General features: G+C 19.9%; 2 protein-coding genes and 3 pseudogenes across 2 annotated transcripts; 3 read left to right on the forward strand and 2 right to left on the reverse strand.

The window, feature by feature from the left end:
• Positions 1 to 524: 524 nt before the first annotated feature.
• On the forward strand, positions 525 to 6126 carry LOC135194740 (cytochrome c oxidase subunit 1-like; annotated as a pseudogene).
• Positions 4388 to 10481, reverse strand: LOC135194746 (NADH-ubiquinone oxidoreductase chain 5-like; annotated as a pseudogene).
• LOC135194748 (cytochrome c oxidase subunit 2-like) lies at positions 5451 to 6126 on the forward strand. The gene is given in 1 exon segment (XM_064220549.1): positions 5451 to 6126. A coding segment is annotated over 1 exon segment (663 nt). The 3' UTR covers positions 6114 to 6126.
• Positions 10482 to 10563: 82 nt separating the features above from the next.
• Positions 10564 to 12155, reverse strand: LOC113395891 (NADH-ubiquinone oxidoreductase chain 4-like). Its single transcript, XM_064220548.1, is given in 1 exon segment — positions 10564 to 12155. A coding segment is annotated over 1 exon segment (909 nt). The 5' UTR covers positions 11685 to 12155; the 3' UTR covers positions 10564 to 10775.
• A 696-nt stretch (positions 12156 to 12851) lies between these two features.
• Positions 12852 to 14018, forward strand: LOC135194747 (cytochrome b-like; annotated as a pseudogene).
• Positions 14019 to 14797: the final 779 nt, after the last annotated feature.

The raw sequence follows: 14797 nt of genomic DNA on the forward strand, positions 1-14797 counted from the left end.
AGATCATGTAAGATTTTAATGATCGAACAGATCAAAATTTTAAACTTTTGCATTTAAATTTTATCTTAATCCAACATCGAGGTCGCAAACTTTTTTTTTTATTTGTACTAAAAAAAAATATTACGCTGTTATCCCTAAGGTAATTTTTTCTTATAATCATTATCTAATGGATCATAAAATCATTTATTTATGTTTATTTTTTAAAAAAAGTTTTTTTAATTTTTCTATCACCCCAATAAAATAATTAAATTAATTTTAATTAAATAATTATATATTTAATACTAAATAATTTAACTATAAAACTCTATAGGGTCTTCTCGTCTTTTAATTTTATTTTAGCTTTTTAACTAAAAAATTAAATTTTATATAATAAATCAGAGACAGTTTATATTTCATCAAATCTTTCATACAAGTCTTCAATTAAAAGACTAATGATTATGCTACCTTTGTACAGTCAATATACTGCAGCCCTTTAATAAATATATCAGTGGGCAGATTAGACTTTAAATTATTATCAAAAAGACATGTTTTTGATAAACAAGTGAATATAAAAATTTGCCGAATTCCTTTAATTTAATTTTAATTAATTTTTATTTTATTTATTATAATATACTAATTTTATCATTATTACTAATTTTATTTTATTAAAAATTATTTTTTTTATAAAAAATTAAATTTAATTTAAATTTTATTTTAATTAAAATTTTTTATAATAAATTATAATTTTTAAACAATATAAATTTTAAAATTTTTAATTTTTAATTTAAATAATTATAACAATTTAATTTAAAGCTTATCCCCTAAAATATTAAATTTTAAATTTTTATAATTAATTAAATAAATATAAAATTATTTAAATTTAAAATTAAATTTTTTTCTAAAAAAACTAGATATATTTAAAAACGATTAACATTTCATTTCTAATTAATTATTTAAAATAATTATACAACATTAACTTTTTTAATTAATTAACTCTTTTAAATTCGAGATTTATTTAAATAAATTTTTAATATTTAATAAACTCTGATACACAAGATACAATAAATTAAACCTACTTTTAATTTAATTAAATTTCAATTATTTATAATTTCCTTTACAGTAATAATTCATTATAAAACTATTAATTTTTTCTATTAAAAATACTCAAACCCCCATTTCTTTTTAATATTAAAATTTTTTTTATTATTTTTTTTATTTATTAATTTAACCCCTCAAATTAATTAATTTTTAATTTCTTTTCAATGTAAATGAAATACTTTAACAAGCTCTAATTTGTTCTTTCTAGAAACACTTTCCAGTACCCCTACTTTGTTACGACTTATTTCAATTTTTAAATGAAAGTGACGGGCAATATGTACATACTTTAATTTATAATCATTTTAATAAATTAATTAAAATTACATTTAAATCCACCTTCAAATTTTTATTACAATAAAATTATTCATTTAAATATATTTATTGTAATCCATCATATTCTTAATTATATTCTGCATCTTGATCTGAATTAATTTTTATTATTAATTTTTAAATATTATTATTACTAAAAAATATTTTTTTAACAATGATATACAAAATTATAAATTAAGTAAATTTATTCGTGGATTATCAATTATTAGACAGATTCCTCTAAATGAACTAAAATACCGCCATATTATTTAAGTTTCAATAAATTATTATTTACTATTTTAGTATTATAAATTAAATTTTTAATAATAGGGTATCTAATCCTAGTTTATATTAAAATTTATTAAATCATAAATTACAAATAAAATTTAATTAAATTAAAATTTCACCTAATAATTTAATATTTATTTTAATTTATTTATTTATTTATTATAAACTGAAATAATTCAACTTAACTTTTGTTTAACCGCAACTGCTGGCACAAAATTAGTTATTAATTTCTATATTGCTAAATCTTAATTTCTTAAATTTTTAATATTAATTACTACTAAAATAATTAACTATTATTAAAATAATTAAAATTATATACTAAAATTTATATGTAAAACAAATTTATAATAAATTACTAAAAACATAATTATTTTATTATATTTCAATATTTTTCACATAGATTTTTTTTTTTTTTTTTTTATATTAAATATATAATATAAATTAATAAATTTTTAATGTTTTCTCTTATTTTTTTTCTTATAATATTAATATTAAAAATTAATATCAATATAATCCGAATACAGATCTAATTAAATAACAAATAATTATTAATATACATATATTATTAATATATTTAATAAATATAATTATTTATTATTTATTAAATAATTTAATTAAATTAAATAAAAATAATTAATTAAATTATATATATATATATATATATGCGTATATATATATATACATATATTAAACCGTTTTTAATAAATTTAATAATAAATATAAAAAAAATATTTAAAAATAAGCTAAAATTAAGCTTTTGGGTTCATACCCCAAATATAAAGGAAATACCTTTTTTTTAAAAATAAAGTGCCTGATTAAAAGGATTATTCTGATAGGATAAATTATGTAAATTTTTACCTTTATTATATTTTATAGAATTAAACTATATCTTGTAATTTCAAAAATTACCATGCATCTTACATTAAAATATAATTTTTATAATATGAATTTATTCATTAAAGATTTTTCTTATTTTAAATTTTATTCTTAATTAATTCAAACAAAATATTTTTTTTATTTATTATATTTTTTAGAACATTGATTTCCATCTCATCTAACTCATGATTAGGATGTTGAATTGGATTAGAAATTAATTTATTAAGCTTTATCCCCCTTATCTCAAACCCCAATAATTTGTTAAACTCTGAAGCTTCTTTAAAATATTTCCTTACCCAATCAATTGCATCAATTAATTTTTTATTTTCTATTTTATTATGTATATTATCATTTAAAAATTTTTTTATTGATAATTTATTTTCAATTATTATTAATTCATCTTTATTAATAAAAATAGGATCAGTACCTTTCCATTTTTGATTTCCTAATATTATAGAAGGATTATCCTGATTAAATTGTTTTATTTTAATAACATGACAAAAAATTTCCCCAATAATTTTAATTTCTTATTATATAAATTTTAATTTATTATTTTTAGTTATAATTTTAAATGTAATAATTGGTACAATTAGAAGATTTAATCAATCTTCACTACGTAAATTAATAGCATTTTCATCAATTAATAATTTAGGATGAATATTAGCAGCTTTATCTATTAGAGAAAATTTATGATTAATTTACTTATTATTTTATTCTTTTTTTATTTTAATCATATGTTTTTTATTTTATACCTTAAATATTTATTATATTAATCAATTATTTAATTTTAATTTAAATTTTTTTATTAAAATTTCAATTTTAATTAATTTTTTATCTTTAGGTGGATTACCCCCATTCTTAGGATTTTTCCCCAAATGAATAATTATTAATTATTTATTATCTAATAATTTATTTATTATTTCATTTATTTTTACCATAACAAGATTAATTATATTATTTATTTATATTCGAATTCTTTATTATTCATTAATATTTTATTCCATTAAATTAAAATGAAATAAAATTTTTATTAAAAATAATTATTTAATTTTTATTAACATTATTAGATTTATCTCTTTATTAGGAATAATTCTTAGAACTTTATTTTTTTTATAAGGTTTTAAGTTAAATTAAACTAATAATCTTCAAAATTATTTATAAAGAAATGTATCTTTAAGCCTTAGTAAATATTACACCTTAAAATTTGCAATTTTATATCATTATTGAATATAAGACTAATAAAAGAGAAATTTCCCGTAAATAAATTTACAATTTATCGCTTAACTCAGCCATTTTATTAAGCGAAAATGACTATTTTCTACAAATCATAAAGATATTGGTACATTATATTTTATTTTTGGAATTTGAGCAGGAATAGTGGGAACCTCACTTAGTTTATTAATTCGAACTGAATTAGGAAATCCAGGATCTTTAATTGGAGACGATCAAATTTACAATACAATCGTTACAGCCCATGCTTTTATTATAATTTTTTTTATAGTTATACCAATTATAATTGGGGGATTTGGTAATTGATTAATTCCCCTAATATTAGGAGCTCCTGATATAGCTTTTCCACGTATAAATAATATAAGATTTTGACTTTTACCCCCATCACTAATATTATTAATCTCTAGTAGAATCGTTGAAAATGGAGCAGGAACAGGATGAACAGTTTATCCCCCACTTTCATCTAATATTGCCCATAGAGGATCATCAGTAGATTTAGCAATTTTTTCTTTGCATTTAGCTGGTATTTCCTCAATCCTAGGGGCAATTAATTTTATTACAACTATTATTAATATACGAGTTAATAATATATCCTTTGATCAAATACCATTATTTATTTGAGCTGTAGGTATTACAGCTTTACTTCTTTTACTTTCCCTTCCTGTATTAGCCGGAGCTATTACCATACTTCTAACAGATCGAAATATTAATACATCATTTTTTGATCCAGCAGGAGGAGGAGATCCAATTCTTTATCAACATTTATTTTGATTTTTTGGTCATCCAGAAGTTTACATTCTAATTCTTCCAGGTTTTGGTATAATTTCCCATATTATTTCACAAGAAAGAGGAAAAAAAGAAACATTTGGATGTTTGGGAATAATTTATGCTATAATAGCAATTGGATTATTGGGATTTATTGTATGAGCCCATCATATATTCACAGTAGGTATAGATATTGATACACGAGCTTATTTTACTTCAGCAACAATAATTATTGCCGTTCCTACAGGAATTAAAATTTTTAGATGATTAGCAACATTGCACGGAACTCAAATTAATTATAGACCTTCAATACTATGAAGATTAGGATTTATTTTCCTATTTACAGTAGGGGGATTAACAGGAGTCATTTTAGCTAATTCATCTATCGATATTACCCTACATGATACTTATTATGTTGTTGCCCACTTTCATTATGTATTATCTATAGGAGCTGTATTTGCTATTTTAGGGGGATTTATTCATTGATATCCATTATTTACAGGATTAATAATAAACAATTATTTATTAAAAATTCAATTTATTTCAATATTTATTGGAGTTAATTTAACATTTTTCCCTCAACATTTTTTAGGATTAGCTGGAATACCTCGACGATACTCTGATTATCCTGATAGATTTATATCATGAAATATTATTTCATCCTTTGGATCTTATATTTCTTTATTGTCTATAATAATAATTATTATTATTATTTGAGAATCTATAATTAATCAACGAATTATTTTATTCTCTTTAAATATACCCTCTTCTATTGAATGATACCAAAATTTACCCCCCTCTGAACATTCTTATAATGAATTACCTATTTTAAGTAACTTCTAATATGACAGATTATATGTAATGGATTTAAACCCCATTTATAAAGGATTATCCTTTTTTTAGAAATGGCAACATGATCTAACCTTAATTATCAAAATAGAGCTTCCCCATTAATAGAACAAATTATTTTTTTTCATGATCACACTCTTGTTATTCTAATTATAATTACTATTATAGTATCTTATTTAATATTAAATTTATTTTTTAACTCATATACTAATCGATTTTTACTAGAAGGCCAAATAATTGAATTAATTTGAACTATTTTACCAGCAATTACATTAATTTTCATTGCTCTTCCCTCTCTTCGATTATTATACCTACTAGATGAACTTAATAATCCATTAATTACACTAAAATCTATTGGACATCAATGATACTGAAGTTATGAATATTCAGATTTTAATAATATTGAATTTGATTCATATATAATTAATTCAAGAGAAAATATTAATAATTTCCGATTATTAGATGTAGATAATCGAATTATCTTACCTATAAATAATCAAATTCGTATTTTAATTACCGCTACTGATGTAATTCACTCATGAACAGTACCATCTTTAGGAATTAAAGTTGATGCTAATCCCGGACGATTAAATCAAACTAGATTCTTTATTAATCGTCCAGGTCTTTTTTATGGACAATGCTCAGAAATTTGTGGTGCTAACCATAGTTTTATACCTATTGTAATTGAAAGAATTTCAATTAAAAATTTCATTAATTGAGTTAATAATTATTCATTAGATAACTTAAAGCAAGTATTGGTCTCTTAAACCACCCTATGGTAATTTAGCACTTACCTCTAATGAAAGAATTAGTTAATTTATAACATAAATATGTCAAATTTAAATTATTACATAAGTAATATTCTTTTATTCCTCAAATAATACCAATTAACTGAATTTTTTTTTTTATTTTTTTTATTTGTATTTTTATTATTTTTATTATTATAAATTTTTATATTTTTGATTACAAATATAATAATAATAATAATATTAAAAAATATAAAAACATTAATAATTTAACCTGAAAATGATAAATAATTTATTTTCAATTTTTGATCCATCAACAAATATCTTTAATTTACCCCTTAATTGAATTAGAACATTTATTGGATTAATATTTATTCCATATTCATTCTGATTTATCCCTAACCGACATTTTATATTATGAAATTTCATCTCTAACAAACTTCACAATGAATTTAAAACATTATTAGGACCAAATAGAACTAGAGGATCAACATTTATCTTTATCTCACTTTTTTTTTTTTATTTTTTTTAATAACTTTTTAGGTCTTTTCCCATATATCTTTACAAGTACTAGTCACTTAAATATCTCCTTATCATTATCTTTAACTTTATGACTAAGATTTATATTATACGGATGAATTAATAATACTCAACATATATTTATCCATATAATTCCCCAAGGAACCCCAATAGTATTAATACCTTTTATAGTATTAATTGAAACAATTAGTAATATTATTCGACCTGGAACTTTAGCTGTACGTTTAACAGCTAATATAATTGCAGGACATTTATTAATCACTTTATTAAGAAGAACAGGTATTAATATACCTAATTACTTACTAATTATTTTAATTTTTATTCAAATTTTATTATTAATTTTAGAATCAGCAGTATCAATTATTCAAGCTTATGTAATTACTATTCTTAGAACACTTTATTCTAGAGAAACTAATTAATGACAAATAATCAAAATCACCCATTTCATTTAGTTGATTATAGACCTTGACCATTAACAGGAGCTATTGGAGTTATAACTTTAGTTACAGGATTAGTAAAATGATTCCATAATTTTAACATAAACCTTCTTATCTTAGGTTATTTAATTGTTTTATTAACAATATATCAATGATGACGAGATATTTGCCGAGAAGGAACATTCCAAGGTAAACACACAATTTCAGTATCAAAAGGACTCCGATGAGGAATAATTTTATTTATTATCTCAGAAATTTTCTTTTTTATTTCATTCTTTTGAACTTTCTTTCATAGAAGTTTAGCACCTAATATTGAAATTGGAATAATATGACCCCCTTCAAATATTTTAGCTTTTAACCCATTTCAAATTCCTCTTTTAAATACCATTATCTTAATTACCTCAGGAATTACCATTACTTGATCTCATCATGCACTAATAGAAAATAATTTTACTCAAACATCACAAAGATTATTCATTACTATTATTCTAGGAATTTATTTTACTATTCTCCAAGCTTATGAATATATTGAAGCCCCATTTACTATTGCCGATAGAATTTACGGATCAATCTTTTTTATAGCAACAGGATTTCACGGACTTCATGTTATTATTGGAACAATCTTTTTAATTACCTGTTTTTATCCGACACTTAAATAACCACTTTTCAAAAAACCATCATTTCGGATTTGAAGCTGCTGCATGATATTGACATTTTGTAGATGTTGTTTGATTATTCCTTTATATTTCTATTTATTGATGAGGAAATTAACTATTTATATAATATATCTAGTATATTTGACTTCCAATCAAAAAGATTAATATTTTAATTAATATAAATAATTATTATTTTAATTTTTACATCATTAATTACAATTATTATCTCTAATATATTCATAACAATCTCATTTATTATCTCAAAAAAATCATTTCTTGATCGTGAAAAATGTTCCCCATTTGAATGTGGATTTGACCCTATATGTTTAGCTCGAATTCCTTTTTCTTTACATTTTTTTCTAATTACAGTAATTTTTTTAATTTTTGATGTAGAAATTGTATTAATTTTTCCTATAATCCCAACATTTAAAATAGTTAATTTTTTAATTTGATATAAAACTAGTTTTTTCTTTATTATCATACTTTTAATTGGAACATATCATGAATGAAATCAAAATATATTAAACTGAATTAATTAATCAGGATTATAGTTTATAAAAACATTTGATTTGCATTCAAAAAATATTGTTATTCAATTTATCTTAAATAAGAAGCAATATTGCATTTAATTTCGACTTAAAAGATAGAGTATTTACTCCTTATTTATTAATTGAAACCAAATTAGAGGTATATCACTGTTAATGATAAAATTGAATCAAATATTCCAATTAGAAATATAATAAATTAAGCTGCTAACTTAATTAATAGTGATTAATATCATTAATATTTCTTATATATATATATATATATATATATATATAGTTTAATAAAAACATTACATTTTCATTGTAAAAATAAAATAATTTATTTTTATATATATATATATATATATATATATATATATATATATATATATATATATATATATTTAAAGATTTAATCAATCACCTTAATATCTTCAATATTAAACTCTTATTTAAGCTATTTAAATAAAATAATACCATAAAAATAAAAATTATCATTCATAAAATAAATCTAAATAAATAAATCTTAAAATTATTTATTTGATAAACATTAAAAATAACCGAATAATTTTTTATAATATTAAAAATTCCACGTCTCTTATATAATTCACCTCAACCTATATCAATATTTTTTAATAAATTTTGACCAAAAACTAATATTCTATAATTTAACATATAAGTAGATAAATTAGGTAAAAATCACATTAAAGTTAAAAAGTAACTTAAATTATATGTTTTTAAAAACTTATTAAAAGAATAAATTCCTATATTTCTTACAAAAAATCCCAATAAAACCCCAATTAAAGTTAAATAAATAACCATTATTTTTATATTAAAAGGTAAATAAATTATATAAGGATAAGAAAAAATTATTCAACTTAAAAATCTACCTGAAACTAAACTCATAAATAATAATATAAACATACTTTTTAATATAATAAAATCCTCATCATATAAATTATAAGTAGATAATAAATTAAAATCATTAATTATCAAATATATTAATAAACGTATAGTATAAAATACCGTTAAACCTGTAGAAACATAATATAAATAAAAAACTAAAAAATTTAAATTTCTTATTCTAACTAACTCTAAAACCATATCCTTAGAATAAAAACCAGCTAAAAAGGGAATCCCACATAAAGCTAAATTTGAAATATTTATACATAAAGAAGTTAAAGGAATATATAATCTAATTCCACCTATTAAACGAATATCTTGATTATCTCTTATTATGTGAATAATAACTCCAGCACACATAAACAATAAAGCCTTAAATATAGCATGAGTTAATAAATGAAAAAAAGCTAAATCACCGTAACCTATTCTTAAAATTCTTATTATTAAACCTAATTGTCTTAAAGTAGAAAGAGCAATAATTTTCTTTAAGTCAAACTCATAATTAGCACAAATACCAGCCATAAATATTGTTAAACCAGATATTAATAATAAAAACTTTATAAAAAATATATCAACTAATAAATTATTAAAACGAATTAATAAATATACACCAGCAGTAACTAAAGTAGATGAATGAACTAAAGCAGAAACAGGTGTAGGAGCTGCCATAGCAGCAGGTAATCAAGAACTAAAAGGAATCTGAGCTCTCTTAGTTATAGCCGCTAAAATAACTAATATACTAATAATTTTTATAGAATAATCATTACCCATAAAATTTAAATAAAAAATAAAATTTCATCTTCCATAATTAATTATTCAAGAAATTAACATTAAAATTATAACATCACCAATCCGATTAGATAAAGCAGTTAATATACCAGCATTATAAGATTTAATATTTTGATAATAAATAATTAAACAATAAGAAACTAAACCTAAACCATCTCAACCTAAAAAAATTCTAATTATATTAGGACTAATAATTAATAAAATTATAGAAAAAACAAATAATAAAACCAAAATAATAAAACGATTTAAATTTAACTCTGAACTTATATATCTTTTGCTATAAAAAATAACAGAAGAAGAAATTAAAAAAACAAACATCATAAATAATAAAGATATTCAATCTAATAAAATGGAAATAACAATACCTATAGAATTAAAAGAAATAATTTCCCACTCTAAAAAAATTACTATATTATTTATAATAAAATAAATTATCATAAAAAAATTAATTAATATAAAAAAAAATAAAAAAAAAAATCTAATGAAACAAAGAGAATGTTTATTAATAACCTAAAATGATTTTAATCATATATTTGACCCCACAAATCAATATTTTATATTTAAATTATTTAAGTAAAATCAAATTATTATATAATCAATCTTTAAAACTAAAATATTTAAAGGTAATCAATGTAATAATAATATTAAATATTCTCGAGATAATCCTCTATAAAAACTATATATTCTTATATTATATTTCCCATGTTGAGTAAAAGAATATAAATACAATCTATACCCCGCTCTAAAAAAAGAAATTCCCATTAATATAAATATTCTTATTCAAGATCATCTTACTAATCTGTTAATTAATCTAATTTCACCTATTAAATTTAAAGAAGGAGGAGCTGCTATATTTGAAGACATAAATAAAAATCATCATATTCTTATTGAAGGTATAAAAGTTATTATACCCTTATTTAAAAATAAACTTCGTCTATTAACTCGCTCATAATTAATATTAGATAAACAAAATATCCCCGATGAACATAAACCATGACCAATTATTAAAACATAAGAACCTATAAAACCCCAATAATTTATTGTCATAATTCCACCAATTACAATTCTTATATGAGCAACTGAAGAATAAGCAATTAAAGATTTTATATCAGTTTGACAAAAACATTTTAAACTAATAAATAAACCACCAACCAATCTAATTACCACTCAAATAAACCCTATTTTTAAATTAACTTTCTGTATAACAACTAAAATACGTAATAATCCATAACCACCTAATTTTAATATAATAGCAGCTAAAATTATAGAACCAGAAATAGGAGCTTCTACATGAGCCTTAGGCAATCATAAATGAGTAAAATATATAGGTATTTTTACTAAAAAAGCTATTACCATTCTAAAATATAACAATAATAAATTAAAATCATAAAACTTTAAAAAATATATTATTATAGTATTTATTTTTAAAAAAAGAAAAAAAATCCCCAATAATAAAGGTAAAGATACAAATAACGTATAAAATAATAAATATATTCCAGCTTGAATTCGTTCAGGTTGATAACCCCACCCAATAATTAATATTAAAGTAGGAATTAATCTTGCCTCAAAAAATAAATAAAATATAAATAAATTTATAATTCTAAAAGTTAAATATAATAATACTAATAATAAAATAATATTTAATAAAAAATATTTTTCATAAAAATTTTTTTTTAATAAACTTTCTCTAGCCATAATTATCAAACTTCTAATTCAAATTCTCAATAAAATTAAACCATAAGAAATTAAATCACAACCTATTATATATCTTAAATTAGAAAAATTTATAATATTTAAAGTTAAATTTAAAAATATTAAAGTTATTATTATTATTATTAATTGAACCATTCAAAATATATTTTTTTTAAAACATAAAGGAATTATAAATATTATTATTATTAAAAATTTTATCATGTTAAATTAAATTATAACTTTGAAAATAATCATTTCCATGAGTTCGAATTATTGAAACTAAAATAGAAAGTCCTAAAACCCCCTCACAAACAGAAAAAACTAAAAAAACAACTAATATATGTATATTATAATTTATTGTTATTAAAAACAATAAAAAAAAAAAAAAATTCTCAAAACAATAAACTCAAGTCTTAATAAAATAATTAATAAATGTTTATACTTAGAAACAAAAATTATATTCCCAAATAAATACATAATAAAAATAACTAATCATATATTTATTATTATCATTTGTAGTTTTTATAGTTTAAAAAAAACTTTGGTCTTGTAAATCAAAATTAAGAATTTTTCTTTAAAAACTTCAAAGAAAAAGAATTTCTTTATCAATAATCTCCAAAATTATTATTTTTTTTAAACTATTCTTTGAAATCTTAAAAATATTTTTATCATTATTATTAATTTTTATTTCAATTTTTATATTTTTCATAAATCACCCCTTTTCCATAGGATTATTAATTTTAACTCAAACATTATTATTATGTCTGTTATCAAGAATATTAATTAATACTTATTGATTTTCTTATATTTTATTTTTAATTTTTTTAGGGGGATTGATAGTCCTATTTATTTATGTCTCAAGAATTGCATCAAATGAACTATTTAAAACTTCATTTTTTAATAAAAGATTCTTATTATATATATTTTTATTTATAATTACAAGTTATTTTTTTAAAAATAATTTATTTTGAATAAATTTTTCATTTAATGATGAAATAATTAACTTTTTTAATTCATTTTTATTTTTTAATAATGAATTAAATTTTAATTTATCTAAATTATATAATAAACAAACCTATATGTTAACTTTAATAATAATTATTTATTTATTTATTACCCTTATTGCTGTAGTAAAAATTACTAATATTTTTTTTGGACCTCTTCGCTCTAATAATTAATTAACAAATGATAAATTTTTTTAAGCCAATTCGAAAAACCCACCCAATATTAAAAATTATTAATAATTCTCTTATTGATTTACCTTCACCTTCTAATATTTCTTCATGATGAAATTTTGGATCACTTTTAGCTTTATGTCTTATAATTCAAATTATTACAGGATTATTTTTAACTATATATTATACAGCTAATATTGAAATAGCTTTTTATAGAGTTAATTATATCTGTCGAAATGTAAATTACGGTTGATTAATTCGAACATTACATGCAAATGGAGCATCATTCTTTTTTTATTTGTATTTATCTTCACATTGGACGAGGAATTTATTATGAATCATTTAATTTAAAATATACTTGAATAGTGGGTGTTATTATTTTATTTTTATTAATAGCTACAGCATTTATAGGTTATGTATTACCATGAGGACAAATATCATTTTGAGGAGCAACAGTTATTACTAACTTATTATCAGCAATCCCATACTTAGGAACAATATTAGTAAATTGAATTTGAGGGGGATTTGCCGTAGATAATGCTACTCTTACTCGATTTTATACCTTCCACTTTTTATTTCCATTTATTATTTTAATATTAACAATAATTCATTTATTATTTTTACATCAAACAGGATCAAATAACCCCCTAGGTATTAACAGAAATTTAGATAAAATCCCATTTCATCCATTTTTTTCATTTAAAGATTTAATTGGATTTATTATTTTAATTCTAATATTAACAATATTAACACTTATTAACCCATATTTATTAGGAGATCCAGATAATTTTATTCCCGCTAATCCCTTAGTAACCCCAATTCATATTCAACCAGAATGATATTTTTTATTTGCTTATGCAATTCTTCGATCAATCCCCAATAAATTAGGAGGAGTTATTGCTTTAGTTATATCAATTTAATTTTAATTATCCTACCTTTTACATTTAATAAAAAAATTCAAGGAATTCAATTTTACCCCATTAATCAATTATTATTTTGATCATTAATTTCTATTATTATTTTACTAACTTGAATTGGAGCACGATCTGTAGAAACACCTTATATTATTACTGGACAATTATTAACTATTCTTTATTTTTCTTATTTTATTATTAACCCAATTTTAAATAGATTATGAGATAAATTAATTTTTAATTATTAATTAATGAGCTTGTTAAAGCATTTGTTTTGAAAACTTAAGAAAGAATAATTATTCTATTAATTTAAATATACTAAAATCATTTAATAACTTAAAAATATTTTTAATCCCATATAAAACATTAAAAAATTTAAAGAAATAGGTAAATATCTCTTTCAACATAAATATATTAATTTATCATAACGATAACGAGGTAATGTTCCACGAACTCAAATAAAAAAAAAAGATAAAAAAACTAATTTTAAGTAAAAAAATAAAGATAATCTATAACCCCCCATATAAATAATAACAAATAATAATCTTATAAATAAAATTCTAGAATATTCCGCTAAAAAAAATTAAAGCAAACCCCCCTCTTCTATACTCAACATTAAATCCAGAAACCAACTCTCTCTCACCCTCAGCAAAATCATAAGGAGTCCGATTAGTTTCAGCTATTAAAGAAGATAAAAAACACAAACTTAAAGGTATTATTATAAAAATAAACCAAACTAAAATTTGATAATCAAAAAACTTTATTAAATTAAAATCTATAATTATCACAATTCTAGATATTATAATTAAAGTTATTCTAACTTCATAAGAAATAGTTTGAGCTACAGCACGTAAACCCCCTAATAATGAATAATTTGAATTAGATGATCAACCAGCAATCATTAAAGTATAAACCCCAATTCTAGTACAACATAAAAAAAATAAAATACCCAAATTAAAAGTAATCATATTAAATAAATAAGGAATAACTATTCAAATCATTAAAGATAAAATAAATCTCATAATAG

This window comes from Vanessa tameamea, unplaced genomic scaffold (assembly GCF_037043105.1).
Source record: "Vanessa tameamea isolate UH-Manoa-2023 unplaced genomic scaffold, ilVanTame1 primary haplotype ctg00000044.1, whole genome shotgun sequence".
Lineage (NCBI taxonomy): Eukaryota > Metazoa > Arthropoda > Insecta > Lepidoptera > Nymphalidae > Vanessa > Vanessa tameamea.